General features: G+C 42.1%; 3 protein-coding genes and 2 long non-coding RNA genes across 11 annotated transcripts; 4 read left to right on the plus strand and 1 right to left on the minus strand.

The window, feature by feature from the left end:
- Positions 1 to 95: 95 nt before the first annotated feature.
- Positions 96 to 25,082, minus strand: LOC125314311. Its single transcript, XR_007197836.1, has 3 exons — positions 24,366 to 25,082; positions 7,128 to 7,133; positions 96 to 124 (listed from the first exon to the last, which is right to left on the minus strand). It is a non-coding gene; the product is annotated as an uncharacterized LOC125314311 (long non-coding RNA).
- On the plus strand, positions 3,091 to 6,361 carry LOC115746549 (cytochrome P450 87A3-like). Of its 3 annotated transcripts, XM_048276273.1 has the most exons (9): positions 3,091 to 3,719; positions 3,798 to 4,119; positions 4,211 to 4,360; positions 4,523 to 4,774; positions 4,871 to 4,960; positions 5,037 to 5,115; positions 5,209 to 5,315; positions 5,439 to 5,566; positions 5,683 to 6,361. In XM_048276273.1, the coding sequence occupies exons 1-9, from the start codon at positions 3,526 to 3,528 to the stop codon at positions 5,792 to 5,794; spliced, it is 1,434 nt and encodes a 477-aa protein (XP_048132230.1). In that variant the 5' UTR covers positions 3,091 to 3,525; the 3' UTR covers positions 5,795 to 6,361. The 3 variants fall into 3 exon arrangements, with proteins under 3 accessions (XP_048132230.1, XP_048132229.1, XP_030538218.1); XM_048276272.1 differs by having other exon boundaries at positions 4,523 to 4,960; XM_030682358.2 differs by having other exon boundaries at positions 4,523 to 4,960; positions 5,037 to 5,315.
- On the plus strand, positions 7,953 to 15,049 carry LOC115746548 (serine/threonine-protein kinase STY8). 5 transcript variants are annotated; one of them, XM_030682356.2, is made up of 15 exons: positions 7,953 to 8,338; positions 10,096 to 10,510; positions 10,646 to 10,759; positions 11,901 to 12,153; positions 12,238 to 12,480; positions 12,781 to 12,821; positions 12,906 to 12,974; positions 13,057 to 13,157; positions 13,320 to 13,398; positions 13,557 to 13,655; positions 13,785 to 13,853; positions 14,006 to 14,055; positions 14,304 to 14,388; positions 14,488 to 14,585; positions 14,688 to 15,049. In XM_030682356.2, the coding sequence occupies exons 1-15, from the start codon at positions 8,028 to 8,030 to the stop codon at positions 14,788 to 14,790; spliced, it is 2,130 nt and encodes a 709-aa protein (XP_030538216.1). In that variant the 5' UTR covers positions 7,953 to 8,027; the 3' UTR covers positions 14,791 to 15,049. The 5 variants fall into 5 exon arrangements, 4 of the variants coding, with proteins under 4 accessions (XP_030538216.1, XP_030538213.1, XP_030538214.1 ...); XM_030682353.2 differs by having other exon boundaries at positions 11,901 to 12,480; XM_030682354.2 differs by having other exon boundaries at positions 11,901 to 12,480; positions 14,304 to 14,385; positions 14,491 to 14,585.
- On the plus strand, positions 21,678 to 26,835 carry LOC115746451 (protein IQ-DOMAIN 22). Its single transcript, XM_030682213.2, has 4 exons — positions 21,678 to 22,275; positions 25,093 to 25,293; positions 25,491 to 25,568; positions 25,762 to 26,835. The coding sequence occupies exons 1-4, from the start codon at positions 21,838 to 21,840 to the stop codon at positions 26,515 to 26,517; spliced, it is 1,473 nt and encodes a 490-aa protein (XP_030538073.2). The 5' UTR covers positions 21,678 to 21,837; the 3' UTR covers positions 26,518 to 26,835.
- LOC115746553 lies at positions 23,308 to 23,838 on the plus strand. The gene is made up of 2 exons (XR_004016046.2): positions 23,308 to 23,722; positions 23,759 to 23,838. It is a non-coding gene; the product is annotated as an uncharacterized LOC115746553 (long non-coding RNA).
- Positions 26,836 to 26,865: the final 30 nt, after the last annotated feature.

Raw genomic sequence — 26,865 nt, forward strand, 5'->3', positions numbered from 1 at the left:
GTTATAATGTTTTCTTTTTCTTCGGGTTCATTTTGATCAATCACCAAATCTTTTAGTCCAAATTTAGGGAAAAGTACCCAAAAAAATTCCAAATCTATTTTATTGGTACCAAATCAGTTTTAAACTTTTCAATCGGACCAATTCGATTCTAAACTTTTTTGTATTGATATCAATTCAGGTCATCCGACCATATCGGGCTAAAAACCATTGCTATGGAGGTCGGCTGTCCTACATGGTACCAACGGTACTGATGTGGAAATTTCTAAAATACTTTTTAATGATTTTTTTTAAAGTTTTTTCCTTGCCTTTTTCTTTTTTGCCGGTGGCTAGCCACAAGCAAGAGCAAGCGCCAATGAGGCCCCCTTCGTTAGATGTGGCAAGGCCGACCCTCACCCACCTTGCTGAGACTTGACTCGCTTGGGCAAGGCCCGGCTTGGGCGAGGGTCAACCTAGCTAGATCTAGTGAAGGGGCCTCACTAGCACTTGCCCTCGCCCTCGCCCAGCTACGACTTGGCGAGGCCGACTCCCATTGTTGGCAGCCACTAGCAAAAAGAAAAGGAAAAAAAAGAAGAAGAAAAAGTTCAAAAAAATTATAAAGAAATAGCCACATTAGTACTGGCGTGCCACGTAGAATGACTAATGTCCACGCCAATAAAAAGATTGTGACCAAATAGGTTCAATCGTAAACCTATCATACGAATGTCGATTCAATCATAAACTTTTCAATTTAGTCCAAAATCTTTTTTTGTAATTTTCCCTATTAGCCTCCAACACCCCAAGATTTACTAAGCTAAATATAGTGTCAAACGCTAAAAATTCGTGTCACAGATTAATCAAATATCATTAATATGGTCAAATGAGGTTTTGCTTTCCTAGATGTCTAGTCTTTCCGTGCTCCGGTCAAATGGGAGTTAAAACACAAATGGCAGCACTTGCTTGACCATTACATGATTACGTTTTACATTCCGAAGCAATGCGGTTTACTGGTTAACTACTCCTTCCTGTTCTCTGATCACACCATCCGAAAAGCATCTTCGCTTTCAATCATGTAAGCTGTCCAACATAAATATGCAATTGGAGACCACTATTGATGGATGAGCGACGGACGATGAAAAGCAACTTGAGCTACAGATAGCCTGACTAGGTTTTAATCAGAACATTTTTGTGCTTTACCCCATTAGAAGAATGGTCGCTAAAAGAAAGAAATTACCTTCAATGGAAGGCTTTAGTCACGAAACCGCAGAAAAATCCATCAGGAGGAACTCCTCTCCGCAGGCTATATTGACAATTTCATCCTCATGCGAAACATTCTCATAGCAATCAGATCAAGTGCAATTTCCGTAATCCTGAGTCCTGACACAACGAACAGAAATGCCAAGTCATTGAAGATTTAAATTCGGTATATCGGACTACTTCGACGGATATTACTAGCGCAGGGTTTAGCCAAGTTTTATATGGGGCGCCCACATGAAATCGCAATCAAATCAACAAGAAAGATGCTCTTGCAACTTGAGTATATAACTATGAGAACGAAGTTACATGAAATACACAGAAGATGCAATTCCTTAAGGAGCTTATGGGAAGTAAGAAATGAGCAAGCGGGCCATGAACCATTTCATGTTTTTCGATTAAACTAAACATCAGGGAGGTCTTATTTAAGAGGATCCACTGCGGGTGGGTTGCCACTAAATAGATTGTGTGTGATGGACAAATCGGGCATGCGGGTCCTCATGACTCTACTTCAAATGAAGCTTTCATACATTATACCACAAACATTGGAGCTTGGAGGATACCCTTCTACAATTTGAGGGGAAAAGAAGGATTTAATTCTTTTCTGGCCCAAAAAAGAAAAGAGCTTACTCAAGCTGTCATGGTTGTGAACCCACTATCTTTTCCCGAGGCAGTTCAGCTATCTTCGTCATCTGACTCTGTCACGGGAATATACCATTTCTTAACTCCTTCATATATTAAGAAACAAGACAAGAAAATCACTTTTATGTGATATAAATGTGTGGGTGTGACTTACATATAAAGTGTTCTCAAAACATGACATAAGAAACAAAGACAGTCTGTGGTTTGCATATCCAAAGGTCGCCATCAGTTAGTTGCCTAAAGTTGTTGACAGCAAATCGCAAAGATGTACATAAAATTCGTTAGGCGACATGAATCCTATAAAAAGTGCACAAACAAGCTTAGGAATGCAAAGGGTTTTGCCAAATTGATAGGAATACTATAAAGACAATTCAATCCACGATAGGTCGCGAAAGCCTTTTGACACAAACTGTCGACCGCATGGTACATTTAAACAGTTTATTCTACAATCACGCAATGTCCACGCAGAAAAACTTTTCTTCAGTCAATCAGAGATAAACCCATAAACAAGTATAAGAAAACTCAAAAATACAAATAACCGAGGGTCACAAAAATAGTGACCTACCTGTCTAGTGGAGCAGCTAGAGCTCACTGCAAGAGGTAGAGTCCGTGGCTCAATGGAACGGAGGGGCACGGCTCTATGCTTCGAAATGAGTATGACCTCGTTCATTAGCCTAAGTAGCTAAGCCACAGACTCTTCACAAACATTGGTCAAAGAATAAAGCGATAACTCTCCCCCCCCTCCTTTTCATTATTTCTTCCGTATCCATTTTGCAATCTCTGATGACGCAGATGCAGATTATCTAGAGCAATAGATACGAATATAAGAACAAGATTCCAGCTAGAGAATATCTAGTAACATTTCTGTAAGTTAGACAATAAACAAAATGTTTAAGGAGGAAAAACGAAGGCAATCGAGAAGAGCATATGATGAGGCATCAGCGTCACTTAGATTCTGTTGTATACAGTACAGTTGCTTTTAAGATCTCAATGAGTTGGCGAGGCCTTATTCTATTCATCTGTTCTGTTAAATGATGCACTGAAGATTGGCATTGCTTTCTGATACATGTTTTCCATCAGACAAATCTTTCGGACCTCATATTTCTTTTCCAAATTTAGTGACCATCTAATCTAGACAACTGCCCATACATACATACACACACACACACACACACATATATATATATATATTTATAGAGAGAGAGAGAGAGAGAGAGAGAGAGAGAGAGAGAGAGAGCATCAGTTTCTTTATCCTGTAATGCAAGTCTGTTGCCCAATTTCACTCACAAAGGCCGTTGACGGAGAATAATTACTGGTCTATCGGGCAGAATAATTCTTGATTATTTTATTTTATCTCCAACTACTTGTATAAATTTCTTTTTGAAGCAAGCAACTCCCCTAAGACAAATGGCGCCAAGTCAATAGTCATTTCCCAGCTTGATGTAAATGACTATAACCCTATATAAGATTCCTCTAATGGGTTCCCGAGATAGGCCAGAACTATACCCTTATCTCATCCCTTCCTTCCCAAACTTTCTCATCCTGTGCTCTGACATTTTCTTAAACCAGAAAGCTGCCTACATATGATTTTCACTGAAGGTAGAATCTGTTAATAGAGAACTTCTCACATTGAAGATATCAGCAGAACTGAGAATGTGGGCGTTGAGCATTGGAGCTTTGATCATTATAAGCATCACACACTGGGTCTACAGATGGAGATATCCCAGATGTGATGGAAACCTTCCGCCAGGTTCAATGGGGTGGCCACTTCTAGGCGAGACCCTTCAGTTCTTCACTCCAAACACAACTCATGACATTGCTCCATTCATCAAAGAGAGAATGGAGAGGTGACTAAAATATAAAGTCAGGACGCTGCTGCTAATGCCTCTTCGAATACAATGCTAATGTTCCAGAAATTTTTTCAGGTATGGGGCAATATTTCGTACCAGTTTGGTTGGTCGTCCAGTTGTAGTATCGACCGACCCGGATTTCAATTACTTCATCTTTCTAAAAGAAGGGCATTTGTTCGAGAGCTGGTATCCAGACACCTTCACGGAGATCTTTGGGCGACAGAATGTCGGTTCTTTGCATGGTTTTATGTACAGGTACCTCAAGAACATGGTGCTCTATCTCTTTGGCCCAGAAAGCCTCAAGAAGATGCTCCCTGAAGTTGAGGAAGTTGCAATTCGAAGGTTAGAGCAGTGGTCAAATCAGGGCAAAGTCGAAGTAAAAGATGCAACTGCAAGTGTAATGCATCCTAAACTCTGCTCTCTGACTCAGATATTCCTCCAACAGGGATCCTAATTCGAGCATATGCATGAATTTATGGTCTCTGCAGATGATATTTCATTTGACAACAAAGAAGCTGATAAGTCATGACTCGGAGAGCTCGTCAGAGAATCTGAGAGCGAATTTTGATGCCTTTATAAAGGGATTGATTTCCTTTCCACTAAATATGCCTGGAACAGCCTATCACAAATGTCTACAGGTAAACTGAGTTAAGTCGAGAACATTAAATAATGTGATTTTCCTACTCTTTGGTTCCACTTTCCCAAAAAAGGGGAAAAAAGAGATGGGAATGACTGAATTCTTGACAGGCTGAAGAACCATTTTATGGTATCAACCTAGTCCCTTTGTGATCTTGAATCAGGGCAGGAAAAACGCAATGAGAATGCTGCAGAACCTAATGCAAGAAAGACAAGCAATGCCCAGAAAGCAGCCAAGTGACTTTTTTGATTATGTCCTGGAAGAACTTCAGAAAGAGGGAACAATACTCACGGAGGGAATCGCTCTGGATTTAATGTTTGTGCTACTTTTTGCCAGCTTTGAAACCACATCATTGGCTCTTACACTAGCCATGAAGTTTCTTTCAGATCATCCCAGGGTGCTGAAGCAACTCACGGTCTGTAAAATTCTACCTTTTTGGCTCTACTGTATAAGTGAACCAATAGCTCTTAAGTGCTGGCGAACTTTCCCTAAATCCTTATGCTTATGGCAGGAAGAGCATGAGACCATTCTTAGGAAAAGGGATGACGCTAGTTCCGGACTTTCATGGAAGGAGTACAAATCAATGACATATACATTTCAGGTGTGTTATAACCGTTCAAATATCAAGTAGAGATTATACGTGCATCTGTATTGCTCTAATAAATTTCAACTTTCAGTTCATAAATGAGACAGTAAGACTAGCAAATATAGTTCCAGGAATCTTCCGAAGAGCACTAAGAGACATCCAGTTCAAAGGTATGTACAACAGTATCGCTAGGCCTTCTAATATAACTAGGCTAATAAATTCATGCACAACTGGACGAAGCATAAAGCTCAATGTTAATGCAGGATACACCATACCAGCAGGATGGGCAGTTGTGGCATGTCCACCAGCTGTACACTTAAACCCCATGAAATATGAAGATCCTCTTTCATTCAATCCAGAAAGATGGGAGGTGGGTCCTGCATTTGTGGATTTCCACTTTTGGTGCACCAGCCAGCAATTTGGTGTGAAAGAACTTGTATGAATAACTTACTGAGCACTTAATGTGCTGATAAAAATTGGTGGTCAAATACAGGGAATTGAAGTGAATGGTGCATCTAAACATTTCATGGCTTTTGGTGGTGGTATGAGATATTGTGTTGGAACAGACTTCACTAAAATCCAGATGGCCGTCTTTCTTCATTGCTTGGTTACTAAGTACAGGTAGACAGATTATGAAAGTTTATTGTGAATAACCTTTCCTGAATATGCACGGCGAGCAAGTTTTCAGGCACACACCAGGGAGAGAGAGAGAGCTGACCTTTTCTTCAAACTTTCAGGTGGCAAATAATCAAGGGAGGCAACATTGTTCGAACCCCTGGTCTACAATTTCCAGATGGCTTTCACATTCAGCTCAGGAAGAAAGATGCATTGAATCTGGAAGATGCATAAAGCTCCAGAATAGCAAAATTAACACTTCAAGCACATGTCATTGTTATGTGCGAGCATTAAGCGGGTGCAAACTGAGGGAATATGCTCCAATCAGATTGCTTGAAGAGCCGACGAATAGGAAAGTGTAGCAAGAAGATTGCAAAATACACGGAAGCAAGAATCTATCAGTCTTTTCGACAAAGATCAATCGATGATTCAGACATTGTCTTTTTTTTTTTTTTTTTTTTAACTTTCATCTTGTTCAAGAGAAATAAAGAAAAAGTAGGAGGAACATGTGACTTCAATCACTTAGCAAACTTGTTCATTGAAAATTTTTCTTGCAAAACACATTACCTCTGTCAATCTTTTTGGCCGAGACAACATATCTCCATCTCCAAATAGAGAGTTTGCAGCTCGTCATCCTTTCTCCCACGTTCTCGCCCTGCCTGAAAGAAGAGTTAGACAAAAGAAATGACGACATGGACATCTAGTCACTTCACCTATAAACTTGAACAAGAGATAAGAAGATAGTTATTCTCGTAATACATGTACTCCCTCGCTAATGCGATGCGGATCCCGCCCATGTAAGCAGCTAAGCATTTTCGATTTCACCAACAATTTTCTCATCATCTTTATGATTCAACTTTGAATATTATTTCAGGAAAGAAGAGGTCAGGGGAATCATGTTTCGGTGCAAAAGCCATTGGAAACACCGAGACTGCCACTCTGGTAATCCTTTTGCTGCTTATGAAGAAATACCTAACTTCTACTGGCGTGACGGATCAAATCTAAAATTGCTTAAAAATCAAATGTCATATCAGGCACATATATATATCCTTCGTGCTGGGGACTTCCAAGCAAGACACACCGGATCGCCATGAATCGCAATCAATTCAAGAAGGTATTGTTTCGATGTTAGAACATAAGATATTATCGGCATCCCGAAAATACTGTCGACCAGTCAATTGCTACTCCAGGCCGTCCGCGATCATCATTTGATGAACACGCTTCAGTTACACTACCACCCCGGCTCGCTTCTGTCCAAACTAGCACCCGCTGCTGCTTCTACATCGGATGGGCGACACGACAGCGAGTACGGTACTCAGAAAGCAAAAAACATTCTTACAGAACCGGGTGAAAACTGTCCTTTCCGCGAGTCGATTTGCTCCGAGCCGGAGAGCATTTGAACTCCAAGGAGGGAGAAAAAGCTCGACGCCGCACAAAAGCGGAGGTGAGCGGCGGAATCGCGCGCGATCAGGGGAAGCGATTCGGGCTCCGTTTCTACCAGGATTGAGAGATTCGAAGGTCGGCGCCTTGCGGTTTCTCTGGTTTCGCGGCGATTTTGACTTTTGACTTTTGACTTTCGACCGCCAACGCCTCGAACGGTTATTGTGCTATCGGTCCAAAAGCGCGCCATAATTCAATTCCGCTCGATTTTTGTCCGCTCAGAATTTCTCTTTTGCCCCCGGAATATTTTATGATAGTCTTCAAAAGAACATTAAATATTGAAGTTTAAGGGTCAACTGGTTTATTATTTTGCAGGTAAAAGATAAATTAAAATATATCAATTGGGTTTTCGTGCATTCGATACGAACTTGTTTTCTTTAGACAAAATTAAGGCTCTATTTATTTAGCAAAAAATAAATTATTTTGATTATATTTTTTGAAATATGATTATTCGTATCATTTATAATAGTTAATTAGTAATAAATATTTTTTATTATTAGTAATAATTTATGTCTAAATAATTTAGTTGACAATGGAAATATTTCTTATCATTCATTTTTTTTTCATGTAATACAAATAATTTTTTATCATAAAATATTGAGATCGTAAAAGTTAGATAAAAAAAAATTCGGAGTACAGATTTTCTTTACCACCCGCTTTCTCTTCCTCGAACAAATGGCGGTAAGGGCATGGCGTAAATAACCCCAAAAGGCCGGGGCAGTCAGAATCCCGCGTGGCCGTTCCTTCTAACCAATAGCGAACTCCCACGCTGCTGACATGGGACGGGCCCCCACCACGACGAAAGTCTCTCTTCCCCAATTGGCCCCTTTGGTCTGCAACCGGTACTCCTGTCGACACTTGATTGCTCCCGCCGGAGGCTAATCACACGTGGCGCACCTCCCATCAGCCACTAATAAACCAAAATATAATTCGCCAGTCTGTACTAGTGGTGGCTTCTTGGTGACCACCTTTGTAATGCTAAAAAACTAAGCGGTGCATTGCTTGCTCCCTCTGATCTGACCCATCCATGCGCAGAGAAATGGCCGGAGAAGCCGAGTCGGAGCCCGAGCCCCGGGCGGGCCGGTACCGAGTCGTGGCCGACCGATGCCTGAGGCTTGAGGCGAGCCAAGCCGAGCTCACGGAGCAACTCACCGAGCTCGCCGACTCCGGAGAGAGTTCCAAGCCCGACGTGGCGTCGCCGCCGTCGGACTCGGAGTCCGATCCCTTCGGACGATTTCCAGGAGCTTTCCGCGGAGGAAGTCCGTATCGGAGGATCCTGGAGTCGATTGGACATGCCGTTCACGTGTGCGGAGCTTCTTCGCGAAAGATCGTCTACTGGTGCGTTTTGTTTTTATTTAGATTTCTGTGAAATCTCCGCGCACGATCGTTCGTGTGGTTGATTTTGTCTGTGTTGCGAAGTGGCTGATTGGCTCTTAATGTCTCGTATTAGAAGTTGAAGATTGTTTTGGTGTTGAAGTAGGAAGTGTGTAGAGTAGAGCAGCTAGAGCTTCTTTAGAAGAGATCATCTAATATACTACGCGCTTGTTTTTGCGAAGTCATTGGAAGTTTAGCTTGCGATTGTTCGTGTGCTTGTTTTGTGTGTGTAAATGTCTATGCGCAGGGTAGAACAATGGATGTTCAGTTACTTGGGCGCGAATTTTGATTCTGATTGCCTATTAACTCTTCGAGCTTGTATTGGAAGTTGAAGAGCGTTTATGATTTTTAAACCTGTTTGAAAGTGCAAAGGAACTTCTTAAATTGTTGTTGAGATAGAAATATTACTCCAGAAATCAGAATAACACGAGAAACTAAAATCATGCTGCACTTGTGCGCAGAGTTTGTTGAAGTATCACCGATAATTTGAAAGAATTAGTGGCTGTAAAATCTCAAAACTCATACTAGTTCATAGCGATAGAGATGTTCAACCTTTTGTGGTGCAATGCTGAAGTGCTAAGCTAAGGTGCTGTTTACTTCCCGTAAAAAGTTTTGACACTTGTTTCTTAATCGACCCTAAAAAAATTCTCCCTTTATTGTGTTAATCACAGCCGATGGAAGATTATGTTGGATGTTTGACCACGCTACAGTTGAATTCTATGTTTAAACTGTCAAATTAATTTTAGGAATATTCTTGATGGGCCGTTCACCTATTTTATGTTTTCAAGATGGTGTTCCTATTCATGATGCATGATGATAGGAGCTAAGATAGTGAAGGTGTTTGACAAAAGTTCACATTGAACTTCTAGCCTTATAAACAAAAAGCACAGTTATATTTTTTTATTTGTCTTGGTGTTGGAAGGCCAGATAATGGTAGAGCCTTATTTTATTGCTGAAGGGCTGAACATACTCTAAGTGAAGTTTTAATTTTTCGTATTTATTCACAAATTCCCAGAAGCATAGCACTAACATAACGACGAATTTAGAGGTTTGAAATTCGTCTGATTAAAGACTAGAAATATCCGGAAGAACGTGAACCATTTTAACATTATCCAAGAAAAATCTCTTATCTCAATGAACATGGATGCCAGATCCATAAACAGAAGCTCAGATTATTATGCATTTACCAATGTCCATTGAAATAAAAACTAAAAGGTTCCTTGCCCTTTCAAGTCACTATTGTCACTTATAGCGTCTGAATCTTGTAACCAAAAGGTCAAGCAAATAATGCCAGATGCCAGTATTTGCATCAAATATCTTTCAAATAGGTTCCAAAATCTATTTAAAGGTAAACCTTTTATTAAATGATATGCCGAGCTATGTTTAGAATTTGAACTTTTAAGCTCTCATGAATATGCCGAAGGAATAGAAACTGTAAGAAAAATCTTTAAGGCTTTGAGCAATTCTCAAATTTTCAAACACGTTCTAAAAGATGCTAATCACATTAGTATATACTGATGTAGATATTTTTAGAAAGTATTCAGTCCTTTTCTACAAGAAAGTGTAGCTTTGATCCTTCCGCCACATTTTACCCTTAGCTTTGCACTTCTTAAAGCAGGGAAATCTTCCATTAGAGGCTGATATAGAGAAATTTCATTTTTGCAATATCTCAATGAAGCCACATCTGTATCTGAAGTCTATTTGTGCTTTTCGATTTCCAGGAACCACTCTGCTGAGAATCTTTATGGATGGAAAGACCATGAAGTCATTGGCCGAAGAGTTGATGAAATTCTAGTTGCTGAAGAACATTGTCCTTCTCTGCAGAATATCATGGAAAAGCTGAGGTTTGGTCAGTCATGGTCAGGTCAGTTTCCTCTTAAGAAAAGGTCTGGTGATATATTTATGGCTACAGTGACGAAAAGTCCATTATACGAGGGTGGAGAGCTTGCTGGTGTTATCACTGTTTCAAGTGATGCGGCCCTTTTTAATGGTATAAGCCTGGACAAATCAAGAGCAAATGAGGAGCATGCTAATGGCTTGCCTAAATCACTGGGTTTGAACTTGAAAAAGATTCAGTTGCAGTCACGGCCACAGATTGCACCTATACCACAAATTGCTTCCTCTGTTTCAAACCTGGTGCTTACACATTCCATGTCGTATTTTCTCACTTTCTTCCAGTTTCCCCCTATTATCATCTGCCACTCTATTTCTATTTTTTGAAATTCCTGAAGTTGGAGATAGTTGACAGAGACTACATTCTTTTGTTCGCAGGCGTCCAAAGTTCTACCACGCAGATGTGGAGACAATACACAGAATCTATTTGTTGGTGGACAGCACAATGCAATAGAAACTGATGATGCTATATTAGAGAAACCTGGTAAATTAGTAAGTCTCCGTCCTCTGATTCTATATATAGCGGCAAGATGAATTTTTCATGGGTGATTGAATTGTTGTCTTGTATTCCCAGTTATTAACATTGGGAAAATAGGGTTGATCAAAGAGATTCCTCGAAAGGTGAATTGGCATGCTTACTTGCCCACGAAAGTCTATCAGTTAGGCTCTATTGTTGGGGTCAACCCTATCCCAATAGTGGGAAGTTCGAACTCTTCCCAGGATTAATGTCTTTCCAAGAGTTTATTATACCTAATTGTAATTGTGACATTGTCAAGTTTTTAGATGAGCAATGCGTGTTTGACTTTTTTTTAGTTTCTGTAATCTGATGTCAATATTGGGATGATATTTGCATGGGCACTCTATCTTGAGATGCATGGCTGAGGTGTGAATAGGAAGTCCCGCAGTGGATAATTGAAGGTAAAGAAACGTTAAGTGACTTAGTTTGGCTAAATTGATCAGCTTAATTGAAATGCTGTCCAGTTAAGTCTGCCAATAGCTATAACTTTGGGCTTTCTTGTAATTTCACATTACAAGATTTTAAACTTTAAAGCCAATGGTTTATCTGCATGAGTTTCCAGAGGAAGATTCTTGTGAATGGTTGGTTGTTGGTTATGTGTGCCGTCACAGGTTGGTCTGGTGGAGGAGATCAGAGTTGACTTAGATCTGAAGGCTATCGAGATTTGTTGGTGTATGAAAAAAATCCAACGTTAGATCCAGTTGAGGCTTGCTAGATGGCAGGTTCACACGTTAGGGGGAGGTTTCTACGGTGCGCACTTCTGTTGCAGGGGGAAGTCCAACATTCAATAAGTTCTACAGAGGAGTTAATATGCTTATTTAATCTTTAGTGTATTGACTTCAACTTTCCGGGCAGTGAAATATGGGTTAGCAAGATGAGTTGGTAGACTGAGATTTTTGGATTCCTCTTTGGCATTTTCTTCAGTCCTAAGCACTCTGCCATTTTGAATGTAAGAACATGAGCTACAGGACTATCCACAACTGTGCAAATACAGAACATTATCATTTATTAAATGGACCCCATTGCGTGATAATGCTGCCATTCTATCGAAAATTTTCTTTTATTCTACTATTGTGTCTTGTGTTGGTAATTATTTCATGATTGAACTGACTCCAGGCAGCAAAACTGTTGGAGAAACTACATATTAAAAGTAATCGGAACCCGGTAAATGAAGGTGAAAGTTACCAACAGATCAAAAACGCAGGTAATGTTCCAGTGAGAAATCCGGTGACGGGTGAGCCTAATGTCGCAACAGATTTGAAGGCATCAAGTACCTGTGAGGGAACTCTTCATCCCAATACAATGGGGAAAAGTCCTGGCAGGAAAACTCCTGTTTTAGCTGAAAGAGAATTCATTGAATTGCAAAGAGGTGCACATTCTCCCACATTCGGCGAGACTTCTGAGTTAGCATCCTCGAGGGAATGCAATGAGTGCTTTCATTTGCGTAGACCAGGAAATTTGTCACTGAAAGTGTGCAAAAAAGCCAGCGAGGAAACTGCTGAGCCAAGAGACTTGCAGGCCTTCCTGGTAAAGGATGAAGTACAAAAACCGCCTGATGGCAAACAGCTCCACAGTTCTGGAAAAAGCATTGGCAGCCACGACACATCATCATGCAAAAGTGATAGTGAGTTGAGTTATATGGTTGATTGTGAGATTTGTTGGCAAGATCTACAGCTGGGTGAAGAGATTGGGCAAGGTACGGTTTGGTCTCTCTTTATTATTTTGACTGATACAGGACTTCATACATCTAGATTTATGAGTTATATGTTTCAATTTAAAATAGAAAAGTTTCAGCTGAAGGACGATTGGCTTAATCATGCTTTCTAATGAAAGTGGATGTTTTTAAGCTTGTCTTAGTGCGCATACTTATTGTACCCTACAGTATCAGTAAGATAGTCAAGGAGAAATGGATATTGGGAAGCAACAAGTTATGAATGTAAAATCTAACACAGATTACCACAAATTGCAAGCTAATCCTACTTGACCTATGCTGCAGGTTCATATGCAGTAGTTTATCGCGGCATGTGGAAGGGATCGGTAGTTACCTTTATTGATGCTTCTATGTCATAACAAGAATGATGAACAATATGTTGATTTTGACAAATTGATTTTGTCCATCAGGATGTTGCTATTAAGGTCTATGTTGGGAACGAATATAGTGAAGATACTTTACAGGACTACAAGAAAGAGGTAGACTTGAACTTGTTACTTCAACTACATTCAGAAAATGATTGTCGGTGATCACTTTTGGTTCTCCTTTGCTGCGATTCAGATTGAAATAATGAAGAGACTGAGACATCCGAATGTTCTTCTGTTCATGGGAGCAGTCTACTCTAAGGAACGACCAGCCATTGTAACGGAATTCATGCCAAGGTAAGGATTTTATGGCAGTTTCTGATGCCTGGTCTAGCAATGATGCCAGAAGTAATACTTGCTGTTTGTTAGTATAACAGTGCATGTGTGTTGGGGTAGTACCTTTTTCCATTCCTTGTTATTTCTGAGATTTATTAATTTCCTGCGGACTTGGTTGATCAGGGGCAGTCTCTTCAAAACACTACACAAAAACAATCAAGTCTTAGACACAAGGCACCGTTTGAGAATGGCCCTTGATGTTGTGAGTCTCTCTCTCTCTCTCTCTCTCTCTCTTGAGTGCACACACGCGCAGCAGACACAATTCGCACACTTACAAGCATGTAAGCATGGACATCATAATGACATTGTATACGCTCTTCATTAGCGGATAAGTTAACTTGAATTAATTCCTTATTCCAGGCCAGAGGAATGAATTATTTGCATCACAGGAATCCACCAATAGTGCATCGAGACCTCAAATCTTCTAACCTGCTCGTTGATAAAAATTGGACTGTCAAGGTAATGTATGCTCAATATAGTGCCATGAGGACCTCTATTCTTTTTCCTTTTATTCCCTTTAAGCTTACAGCATGCAATTCTATCGAGCCGAGCATTTACCAACGATTTTATCTGAACAACTCTTGTCAGGTTGGGGACTTTGGTCTGTCAAGGTTGAAGAATGCCACGCTGTTAACAGCCAAATCTGGAAGAGGAACTGTAATGATATTCTCTTGTTGAGCCATTTGTTTCATGTGGCAATTCTTAGCATGAACAGAGGGATTCACTGCTTGATTACTTCTCTCTCTGTCTCTCATTTTGTTTGCAAGCTACTGTCAGCTGGTCTGTTAACTTCAATGTTTCTGATGCAGCCTCAGTGGATGGCTCCTGAAGTCCTTCGTAATGAGCCATCAAATGAAAAGTAATTTCTGGAGTCACCTCATATAATTCCTTACTGATTGTTTCATTTTCTCCCCACATGGGATAATGAGAATGCGAGTTTCAAAAAAGTTAGTATGCAAAAAGTTCTTGTTAAAAGTATTGTCAACATGCTCTAATTAACGAAATTAGCAGCCACATCGTGCATGCTGTCTACTATCCACTTGACATGTAGCCATATTTTCTGATTTAAGAGAACTCATGCGTGGATATATTATCTATGTCCCGTAGGTCTGATGTGTTCAGTTTCGGCGTAATCCTATGGGAATTGATGACAGAATCTATTCCATGGAACAACTTAAATTCCGTTCAGGTTTTGCCCCTCCTTCCTCTCTCTCTCTCTCTCTCTCTCTCTCTCTCTCTCTCTCTCAGAGTTCGCCTACTAGTTTGTGCTTATGTTGCTCTCCTTAAACTGAAGGTTGTTGGAGTGGTTGGCTTCATGGATAGAAGATTGGACGTGCCAGAAGGGATTGATCCTGGGATCGCATCCTTAATTCACGACTGTTGGCAGAGGTAACAAACATCCTTTAGCTTCCTTGTCGTCGTATCTGTTATTATCTCTATTGCGCTCGATTAAACTCGTTGTGACTTCAGCATTACATAAATTATGAGCAGTGACCCGGATAAGCGGCCTTCATTCGAAGTGATCCTCCAGAGAATGAGAAGCCTAGTCCGCAGTGGCGCAGCTGCCTCTGTCCGAAAGAACCCAGGTAGCTAAGGTTGTAATCCGAGTCGCAACCAAAGTTTTGTTTGTGCATATAGCCATCCAAACTGTAGATCAATAGCTCCGGTCAATCACGTGGTCTTAGTCTACTTTCTTCCCAAAAACTATGCCAAGATCCATGTGCATAAGATCCGAGAGGTGAACTCTCATCGAAAACTATGCCAAGATGAGACGAGGCGTTCCCCTTGTTTTGATAATCGAGAACTGCACTCGATTGATGAATGCCATAGAAATCACAAGGTATTTGTTTTTTTCTTTTTCTTTCTTTTCTTTCTTCCTTTGGCTTTGGCTTGGCGATTCAAGGAGATCAATCAAACCGAAATATCCGAACATATGCAGCATGATAAAAAGGATAGATCTAACCCATTTTCGCCTGTGGTTCGATAACTCATTCAAACAATGAGTAAAACTGAGTGAATTGGTTAAATCATTATCAAGTCGGGCGAGCCATGCAGTCCATAGTCTTTGCCTGAGCTTAGCTGACGTTGGAGAGTGAAAGTGAACTGAGTGGTTGAATTTGACGGATCTCGCGGCGGGAAGTCGCCCGCTGGACCGTTTGAAGGACCGACGAATTTTGCATGTGAATCCGCCAAGTACGAGCCGAAGTACGGGGAGAAATGCAAAATGGGCATGGGCATGGGTATGGGCATGGATCCATGGGGATGGGGAATTAGATTTCAATTGTCGACGGACAAGAGAACAGGGGAGAGGCCAGAGCGAGCATTGACTGCCCCTCTCGCCGTATTGATCGCGGCAGAACGTCGCTTCGGTTCAGAGGTTCACACCAGCAGAGATCCGTCCTTTCAATAATGGTGGGGCCTGAATCGCGCGGCCAGAGTTCGCGGTGACTTTGCATCTGTTTCTTTGACCAGGGGCGTGGGGCCCCTCGGGTCAAAACTCCACCTAATCCCGTCTGTTCATTTCACTCGGTGTCGCCCAGGCCGAGATTTTTTTTTTTTATTTGGTTATATCCCATCTTATTCTATTATACAAATCGTACGGCATGCGTCTTACGTTATATACAGGTCAAGACTTGACGATCGGGTTTAATGACTATTTAATAGCTACTGGAAATAACTAAGACTAATCCGTAGGATTACGTGTGGGAGATTAGGGTATTATTCACAAAGTGGTGGGCCATAACTGAGGCGTGAATGATAATCATTTCATTCTTGACAATAATTTATAGATAGAGTTTTTATTTATACTCCTGAATGAATTTTTTAGCGGAGAAATCCGTTTAATAACGACACAAAATAACAAAAATTCGTTTAATAACAGTATAAAAATTCTACGGTGATCGGTGTTTGGCAAACAAGGGCCAGCGGTGGCGATCGGCAAGCGGCAACGGATGGGCGACCGACGATCGGCAGCAGGCGGCCGGGGATCGGATGAGGAAAGTCTTTATTTCTGTTTCTATTCCAAACTTATTTCTAGACTAAAAGTATATTTAAAAAAAAATTGAAATTACATCATTAAACGAATTATTGTTCCAAACCATAAACAAGTCTAGAAAAAAAACGAAGAAACATAATGATTATCATATGTGCCTTAACTATATGTTCTACCGCATCGTCATTTCTCAATTTAAACTTGGTATTAATTAGCTAAAAAGTTTATACTTTCCGTAACGACATTAAAGTGTGCCCCAGCAGTTGTCGATTTTGAGCCTAATGTTGCATGGCATCCCTAATTACGCGTGCGGACCGTACGAGTGTTACCGTGCCGTACCGCTATTTATTAATTTTGGCAAAACTCCATAGATAATCACCGCTGGGGATACTATGGTAAAATAGTAAATACGAGCCCCGTTGGCAACCAACGCGCAATTACATCACGTGTCGGCAAGAGGACTGAGGAGGTGATGGCAACGATATCTTCGCAAGATATTCTCGTTCCAGTCCAAATATTTTCATTTCCAAAGATATCGCTGTAGATTCTACTTCGTTCCGGTACGTGGAAAGCGACGATGGGGACGTCCTGTCGTTTGGCGGCCGTCCGATCAAGACGTGCGTCAGCCCGCTTTCTCTTTCGACCGTGTGATTCCCACTGGCCCCCCATCACATGGCTCGCCTTGTGACTGGGGAGAGCCCTACGGCGCGGCGCGGGTGCAGCGGCATAGGGTGTGGAAGCGTAACAGTATCCATCCGATCCTCCGTTTTCTCTCTCTCTCCAGTCGTGGCCTGACAATCCGACGGTCCCTATCCATTTTCCCGGATTGGAACACCTACCCTAAGCGTCCCTCTAGAGTATAGCCTGATCGGGAACTGGGAGGCTCCTTTCTATTTCTACCCATAGGGTAAAAGGGGTAAAAGGACCTTCGCCTCTTTCACCCTCTTTTTATTTTTAAATTTAAAACTCCGTTTTTTTTTTTTTTGGGTCAAATTTTTTTGCAAAAAAAAAAAATCTGATTGACATGATTAGTCAATCAAAAGTAACATTGAGAGGATGGAAATACTTTTTATCGATTTATTTTTATATGATATATAAGTAATGGTTTTCAAAAAATATTTTTTTTATTGAATTAGAAAAACATTTTCCAAACCATTTATTTTCTTTGAAATAAACGAAATCTTAATTTGAGATCACGGACACACAAACTCGACTATTTGGAGATGCACATGAAGAAATTGGTTTTTGACGGATCTAAAAGAGCGACTAGCGATACAATTTATCCCTCGATTCGTGCGTTCGATCCTAAAAGCATTCGATTAAAAATTCTGATTAAGGCATTTATTAGATGCATTGATAATAGAAACGGCTTGTATCGACACGCTTTTTGAAAATTGTGCAATAACACGTTATGATAGAACCGTATATAATGAATAAAAACTTTTTGCATTTCCTAAATACTACTAATTAGAATTAACAAACACCTTGAGAGCCCTCTTTTCATATTTTCCACGTGGAAATTTGTTTCGTGATGATGTCATAAATAGCTTCTTATGTGCTCGGGGGACACGACGTAGGTACCTTTGCCTCTCTTTCATGTAGATGACATTCTCGTAGTGTGGCCGTCGTTAGCATGTATTGCGATTCTCGAGAAGCTGCGTTCGTCTTTATTTTAGCTCAACTTCAGTTTGAAGTCAATTTCCAATTTCAGCCATAGTAATCTATAAATGAACATTCAATTGTTAAATTGCGAGCTCGTCTCGTAACTTAAAACTTTAATGCAGTCAACAACATTGTCACAAAAACTTTAGTGACATCAAGAAAGTTCTTAGTTTAAATCTTTTTTCATGCTCCTTGTCTACCTCCTAGGCTACGTATATTAGGCCAAAATCCCGGCCTAAGTGCAAGAGAGAGAGAGTATTAGAGCGTTTTAGCATTAAACCAAGTGTTCATTCAGTAGGTTAAATCTTTAAAGTAGTTTGCAATGATCTCCGAATGTGGTGATCTATTTTTATCTGATTTCATGCCGTGTGAATTCTTATTTACTAATATGTGCATTTAGATGAAAAATCAAAGGAATCGTTATAGAAGTTCAAAGAAATTCTTATTTTCAAACGAAACCCCTGCCCCCCTTTTCTTTCTAATTTTTTTATTAAATTTTACTCTGGCTGTTTTGTTATATTTGTTAATTACTTTCCATACGCGATACCACGTCACGTCAAAAATATTGAAAAACGTCACGTGAGATGTCCAGCGTGCACCGAGTCGGGTCGGTTTAACAACCAATCAAGTGCCGAAGCCTAAAAATTTAGCAGCAAATGAGTAAATTTGTCCAATAACCTCAATTTATATCGACTTAACTGGCTCGATCAAGTCGAAATCTCACCTAATACGGTAAGTGAGAGATGGATTGCTTAATTCATTTACTAATAAAAACAATTGATATCAATTGAAATATTGCCAAACGTATCGCTAAAACCTACCATTAATGAACATTGACCTATCTTCTGTAAAAAAAACTAATGATATTATTCAGCCATTAATATTTAGCTATCGACAACGAAGTCCCGGTTTTATTTTCAAAGCTTGAAATAGTTAAAATTTCGTAATTTTCAATACTTAAATTTCCTACACTTATTTCTTAGTTTTATCCTACGAAATGTAAACTAACAAATTAAAAGCTGGTCCTAGACTCGTAGCTACTAACCTTATCATACCGTTTGGCGGGGCCGATCCATGTTCAAAGCTGGAGCTCGCTCGGGCATTCAATAGGTCGAATGTCGTGGAGCGGAATCACGAACAATGCACGGTCGGCGTAACGCATTGGTCGGATGGTGAGCCATCGCTGTCCATCAGATCATCCCTGTCCGGGTCCGATAGGGTGACCCGCCCCTTTTAATTCGGCCCTCGATTGTCCTCATTTTCGTGGCGGACGACGCATCACGACGCGAAGATCTCGAATCCGATTCTCGACTTCTGATTTTGTTCCGAAGTATGCTCGAGTCCATGCTGCAATCAAGAGAGTCCGCAAGTATTGATTTGGATTGGTAAATTGGTTCGAGATCTCCGAATCAACCGTCGTTGGAGCGAACTCATGCATACACATGTTTTGTCAAAAGTTTTGAGCTTCGTTTGTTTCGCAAAAAATTAATTACTTGAAAATAATTTCCTAAAAATGATTACTAGTGTCACTTTAAATAATTTATTGACAATAATTTACGTCTAAATATTTTTGCGGATAATGAACAAATTTACGTTTGTTCATTTCTATATATGATAAAATGATCATTTTTATGAAAACGTTTTTCAAATCATTCATTTTTTTGCGAAGCAAATCCAATATGGATTTGAGAAAAAATTTCAAATAATGGCCCGAAATATCTTCATTTCTCAAATAAGGGTGCGAAGTGATATGGTAGTTTCAAATAAGGATCCGGAGTGATCGAGGTTATTTCAAATAAAGGCCCGACCTAGCCGAGAAACAAAAGTGGAGGGCTGTCCATTCCCCTACGATCGTCGGCACCTCGACGAGGCCTTGCTAGCCCTCGTCGGCTTTGCCTATGGCCCGCAAGGGTGGCCCTCGCCCTTCCCTATCCGAGCAACGCCGGTGGTCGATCATTATCGGAGGCCGACCACCCGCAAAAAGAAAGATGAAGAAAAAAAAGGACTGAAATACCCTTACGTCATGCTCTTATTTGAGATTGATATGACCACTTTAGATTATTATTAGAAACAATGCACTTCATGCCATTATTCGAGATAATGAAAGCACTTTAGACCTTTAATCGAAACGATGTCCGCTTCCGGCCCTTATTTGAGAAAATGAGCCCACTTCAAGTCCTCCATCGAAACTCTATCCGCTTCGGGCCTTTATCCACGTTTCTCTTGATTTTATGTGATCCGACTATCCTTTTAAGCATTATTCTATTTATTTATTTCTACTTTCTAGTATGCATGGCTGCATCTTGCCTACCGTTGTTGTCAACGAAGATAAAGCTCTTCTCAGAATTGGCCGTTTATCTCGGGGACATTTGAAATAATCCAGTAACGACAATTCAATTGCTGCCGGCATCGCATCGCAACTAAAAATAACGAAAGAGCAGAAAATGTGCAACAATAAAATAAACGAAAATAAAAGGGCAGTTACGAAAAGTCAAACGAGGGGTGGTCAATGGCGGTGCATAGAGCATATAGGCCCAGCTTGAAATTGAAAATTGGGACTTCCCGAATTGACTAATTAATGAGTCAATTGCCATGGTAGCTAATCCCACCAACTAACTCGCTCGCATTGCGGTGCGGACCGGGTCTTCGGGTCATCAATTCTCCAATCCCTTCCACGCGCACGGGAAGTCGGAACCGTCCTATTTCATTTGTTGAGCGCCAAATGATTTTTCCGCTTTCGATCTCGGGTTTTGAATTTTATCCTTACGCTTGAATTCCCTTTTGAAGCCTTTTTGGGGGTGTACTCAGTAGGGATGATGGATTCCCGATTTGATTTGGTCCCAATTAGGAAACGAAAATCGGATCTACTCCTATTTTTAGGATCATGATTCAAATCGGATTATCTAATGAAACCGGTAAATTATTAGTAGGAATAAGCAACGTGGAGTCCGGGCTTGAGTCCATTGACGCCGGGCTCGAGATCCTAATATCCCACGTGCCATGGCCCGAGTCTATTTGCCTCGAGACTTTTACTGTAGCCCACAGGGCCATCTATGCTGAGCCCCAGACACCAAGGCTCGTGCCTAGTGCCCCACATTCATTAATATTGAGGCGAGGCTGAGCCTAGGTCCTCGACACCAAAGCTTTTTTCAAGCTGAGAACATTAGTTGGTATTAGAGCCAGGTTAAGGTGAATCCAGGTGTATGTTAAGTTCTTGCGGAAGGAAGTTCCATATTGCTTGGGAGAAGCCCTCTGACTTGCTTGGTAACTTTCGAGGGCCCCCTCACCTCACAAGAACTTTTTTTGAGGCTGAGAACCTTAGCTCCATAGATTGAGGTCGGGGTGTCATGCAGCAGGGCACGGGCATCCAGCTTTCGGGCTCGGTTTCGATGGATCCATGACCCTTAATATTTCAATACTTGTGCCAGGTTCTTTGATTATCCATACGTATGTCTATTTTGACAAATCAAATAACATTTTCAAGTTAATGGAAAATGATTTTCTGTTCATTTTCAAGTGTTTGCTGAATATCGAACAACATTACCATTTTTTTGAAAAATGACGTGAGAAATGGCGCATTTTTCGTTCATCAAAACGGATCCTTAGCATCTCGGAGAAATAAAAAAACGGAGCCTTAGCATTGTAAACAAGTTTTTCGATCAAGTTGTGCTGTGGCGAGCGAGTCGTTTCCACGCGCGAACGCGCCCCCTTCCATCCCGATTTCTTCTCTCGTCAACTTTCTCGACTTACTGACCCCCCAAAAAAAACAAAAGACTTTCTCGACTTTCGACACAGAAAAAAAACAAAAAAGGAAAATCTCGACCGTATAAAAATCACTCTCGCTTCTCTCTAGTCTCTCCCTCCCTCCCTCAGTGCAAATACAACTTCATAGGCCATAGCCATGGCCAAAGCTTAAGTTTCCGTCACTTCCACTCGCACCACCACCGGCACACCACTTCGCGCTCACTGAGCTGAACCACCGCCGTCATGGGCAAAGCCTCCAAGTGGTTCCGCAACCTCCTGGGCCTCAAGAAGACCGACTCGCTTCCTCCGCCACCGGCGAAGCAACCGCCGCCGCCTCCCAACAGAGAGAAGCGCAGATGGAGCTTCGTCAAGTCGCACCGAGACAGAGACAGAGACAGCATCCACCGCCACCAGCGCTACAGCTCGTGCTCCGCCGCCGCCGCGGCGCACTCGGAGGACCTCGCCGCGGACCCGAGCAAGCACGCCATCGCCGTCGCGGCGGCCAGTGCGGCGGCCGCGGAGGCTGCGGTTGTGGCCGCGCACGCCGCGGCGGAGGTGGTGAGGCTGACGAGCAGCGGGAGATGCGCCGACAGCTCCGTGGCGTACGGCGGCGGGACCTGTGCGGCGGTCACGGAAGAGGTCGCGGCGCTCAAGATTCAGTCAGCATTCCGAGGCTACTTGGTGAGTTCTCCAAAATCGTATTGACACCGTTTATTCTCATTTCTGCACGAGTTTTCGATATCGATTTTGGTGAGATATTGTTAAGGGGATTAGCTTTGAGATGGAGCGAGCGAGGGAGCGAGCGGCTGCGTGCTGCCACTTGTCCGCATTTCGTCTTCGTCTTCCTTGCTCCGTCGTCGTGAAGCTACCTGCAATTAGATTTTCTTCACGAGCTCTCGCTCCTAGTGCTCTCTGCATTTCTCTGCAATCACGATCTTAGAGGGGGATTCTAATGGCTGCTTCAACCTTGTAACTACGCACTCCATGATCGTTTCTTAGTAGGAACATGTTTTTCCTCCCGCTTCGTTCTTTTCTCCTTATTCCTCCCTAGCTGCTGCTCTTCTTCCACAGATTCTAATCTAAATCAAGACTCTTCGTGGTCCCTCATTTCTTCTGCGCAACGAACTTATTAATCAACAATTTGCAGAATCAATCAAAAGATGAAAAATGAAATTTCAGCGAAAGTTCATGGAGGCCTAGTGGAACGAATCTCTGACGAGGGCGCCTCGTGATCTTCTTTTCTCATCTCTTTCCTGCGAGAACTATCCGTTAACAGGACGCTGTCGTTTTGTTGCGTTCTCTCTCTCTCTCTCTCTCTCTCTCTCTCTCTCTCTCGCCCATCGATTTCGTCCGAGTTGTTCTGTCGTGTCGTTTTTACTCAGAAGAGCTCACGAGACAACAGAGAATGCTGAAACTCTTTCCTTACTGTTGCTATTTCGTCAATTCCGAGATTCACCGGAAATAGAATATGATGTGTATATACAATAAAGATGGTGAAGAAGCCGCGTGGGCCTGGACGAAAAAGAAATTCTCGTCACGTACACGCGTTATGGGAACGAGCCCCATCGACGTCCATTTGCCATCGCCTGTACGACGTGGCGTTTTCACTACGTAATCGGGAGAGAAAGCGCTTCGCGTTTCTCTCCTGGTTATAGCAACATTCCCCACTCTACTCTACTCTGCTCTGGCTTTGTTTGCTTGTGGTGGCCTCGTCTGGGGTTCGCCATCTGTATCATTTTCCCATTATGAAAATTTGTCTGCTTCTGCTGGGGGAGGCTAGTCGCCCAACCTTTTCCCATTCATTTTGGCGAGAGATCTGTTTTTTGGTCTGTTCTTGCGTAGCTGCCAACTGTACGCTGGGGTCTCTGTTTTTGCAATTTCGACCAGCTAATGGAATCGTCTAATCTATGGGCTAAAATTACTTGTTGTGAATGGCTCTGGCAAATGCTGAAACAAGCTTTGCGATTCCATGCACATCTGCTTCTTTTCGCATCATTTGACAGTATGAGTAAGTACTGAACCTCCTACTTCAAATCGAAGTAGTTGGCTGGTCGGATAGACTTGGGACGGTAGGTCAACTCTACCCTGGGTCTGGTTTCCTTGATCTTTGTTCAGGATATTGAGTGGGGTTGTCCTACTCCTTGACCCCACAAGAATTTTGGAGGGGCTGGTTTCCTTCCTTAAGTGGGTTTACGTGCTTTTTTGGCGATGAAAGTTTGGGGGTTAGATGGCTTACTTTCAAGAGTTCTTGTTGTGGAAATCATGGTCACGGACTCGCGAACCAAGTCTCCTTTCCCTTTTGTAGGGCGGCTAGCGAAACGTCTTTGTCTTCTGGATGCAATGTCAGGCTTTTCTTCTTCTTCCCCTCCCTCCTTTTTTTGTTTATTTATTTTACTTCAAGTAGGTGGTGGGGGTGTGGACTGTGGGAGTGGGGGAAGACTGAAAACTCGTCTCTTTATGGCGCCTGTTCCCTTTCATTTTCGCACGTCGGTGCGTGCACTTTGCTTCCCCCTTGGCGCCATTCTCGAAAGCCCATCTCGATTTGAAGTCTAGGGAGCAGTGAATGCGGTTCTCGTGCACGATGGGAAGGTAGGTATCGTCAGACGTATTCATAGGTTATTGTTAGACTATGGTATGTTCGCGGCGTTTTCGCTGTACATCGTGCTTTCAGTTATTAAATACCCATAAAGTAATCACACGAGAAAAAATAGTGCGTGGGAAAAATTGTTAATCGCTTTCGTTTTGGTTATGTCGTGAGTCAACAAGTCCACGGTAACTGCAAAATCAATGTAAATTTACCGCTCAATGAATGAATTATCACCTTTCGACCAAGAGAAAAAAATGAATTATCACCGGCCCATGGAATGAGACACTTTCCTGTATGACCCACTTTTAACCAGCGCCGTGTGTATTTTGTCCATATTTGTAGTTAGATATGGATTTGTGCTTGTTTTTTACAAGAATTAAAAAGATATTTTTCGAGTTTGGATTTGTGGGTTCCAATTGTACTTGGGAAGTTGAACCGCTAGTCTGTGCTGAACTGTGCTCGAGTGCTCAAGACTGATTTTTGCTCAGTGAGGGTGCTGTTTTGGCCCCTCGTTGGAACCCACTCGATTCTCTCATCAAAAGGCTTCGAACATGTTTTTCGTCTGACGAGGTGGTCAGCTCATTTAAGTGGTCATCATGTTAAGTACCAAACATGGCATCTAAGTTAACCTTGCCGTACGGATGAAATCCTATCTACTTCACGTATAATTCAAGTTTCAAATGATCTTTGGCAGTGCTTTTTTCCTTGTCAATCGCCATGTCTCTTTTGAAGCCAGCTGGAGGGATTGCCTTTGCCTTTTTTTTTAATTAAATTTTTATTTACATTTGCTAGCTTTACCCATAGCTGTGAAAACTGACAATTCTCTTTTCTTGATCGTGATGGAGTGTTCTGTAATTAATTACATGTCATGGATTGAATCATTCTTCTCCTGTTTTCTTGGGTTTGGGCAGGCGAGGCGAGCGCTGCGAGCATTGAAGGGATTGGTCAAGATTCAAGCGCTGGTGAGAGGGCACATCGAGAGGAAGCGAACCGCCAGACTGATGCGCAAGATGCAAGCCTTACTGCGAGCCCAGGCTCGGGCACGTGCCGAGAGGGCCCAGGTTTCCGAATCTTCACAATCGAGCAGCAAGTCCTCTCACTTTCACCACCCTGTAGTGCCTCCGCTTCTCTCTTTTTCTTATCCATTTTCACTTTGTGTCTTCCTCTGGACCAGCGATTTTTCATTTGCTCGCATCGCTTGGATAATGATCTTATGCATAGCTTTCGACAATTTCCTTTATGTGTGGGAACAAGTGGACCTTCGAGAGCTGCATTTTTAAACTATTCCTGACGAACAACCTCATTTCAGGGTCCTGCAACTCCCGAAAAATCAGAGTATGTGGTTCGAAGCAAGAGTTCTAGACAGGATCAGTCGCCGGTTCTCAGGGTACGCTTTGGCCCTTAACTTGCGCTACGTGCTCTACGTTCATCATGGTCTTATTGCTTATAATCCCAGGAAAGCCCGAGGACTAGTCTGTCCTTAAGGAAACTTTAATTGCTCGAACCCCGTTATTAATTTGAGATACTCTTTGTGTTTGTTTATCTTGACGCCTTTATCAATTTGATCCCAATGAATGCAGAGGAATGGTTCCAGAGCAAGTGGCAGGATTGTTGAATTTCAAGAAAGAGCGCCCTTGGTCCGCAATTGGTCGGATCGTCGGGTCGAGGAGAGACTCAGGGATCAACGTGGGATTTCAGCAAACAGTGGGCATGCTGATGATGAGAAAAGTGATAAGATCCTAGAAATCGATCCGGGGAAACCCTCCTCCACACCCAAGCGACGAAGTCCTGTACAGTCGTCTCGGCACGTGTTGCCTTCAGACCAAGCGAGTCATAGCTACACGACTTCGAAAGACTCGACGGTGCGCCAGATGGTTATTAGCCCCTCTTCATGCGAAGTGCAATCTCTAAGCCCGCTGGATTTCTCTCATGAGGTGGAGGAAGGCGCATTCTGCACTGCTGATAACAGTCCCCAATTCTATTCCGCGTCTTCTAGGGGCGGTGGTAGTTCTAGGAGAAGCCCGTTCACTCCCACCAAGAGTGACGGCTCGAGAAGCTACTTAAGCGGCTGTTCGGACCACCCCAACTACATGGCTTATACTGAATCTTCAAAGGCCAAAGTCAGGTCAATGAGCGCTCCTAAACAGCGGCCTCACTTTGATAAATCTAGTTCCACGAAGAGGCATTCTATACACGGTTTCGGCGAATCAAGGTCCATCTCACAGAAGGTCTTGTCCTTGCACACGAATTTCGTGAACAAAGCATATCCGGGGTCTGGTCGCTTGGACAGGCACGGGATGCCAGTAAGAGGCGATGGGCACGGGTATGGATACTAGAGGAAGGTACAGAAGATACTATTGTCGGTCTCTTCGTCACTGGTATGTATCAAACTATCTTAGAATTGAAGTAAGTCACCATTAGGGTAGTAGGTCTTCATATCTAACTGTGAAGCCGCAGTATAACCATTGTCCCACAGGTTATCATTGCTCTAGAGAACTTCTAATTCAGTTTGCACGTCTTTTAATCTAACTTTTGCGACTCTGCCACATTTGTTCTCCCAAGTATTACGGATCCGCTAGAATTGTCAAGGGAGATATATCACCTTATAGGATTTACGCGACTTTCTTTTACTGTACATGTGTGCATTCCTTGAACAGTGCCCTGCCCATTCACTGGTGGCATCT

Source organism: Rhodamnia argentea, chromosome 3 (genome assembly GCF_020921035.1).
Source record: "Rhodamnia argentea isolate NSW1041297 chromosome 3, ASM2092103v1, whole genome shotgun sequence".
NCBI classification, from domain to species: domain Eukaryota; kingdom Viridiplantae; phylum Streptophyta; class Magnoliopsida; order Myrtales; family Myrtaceae; genus Rhodamnia; species Rhodamnia argentea.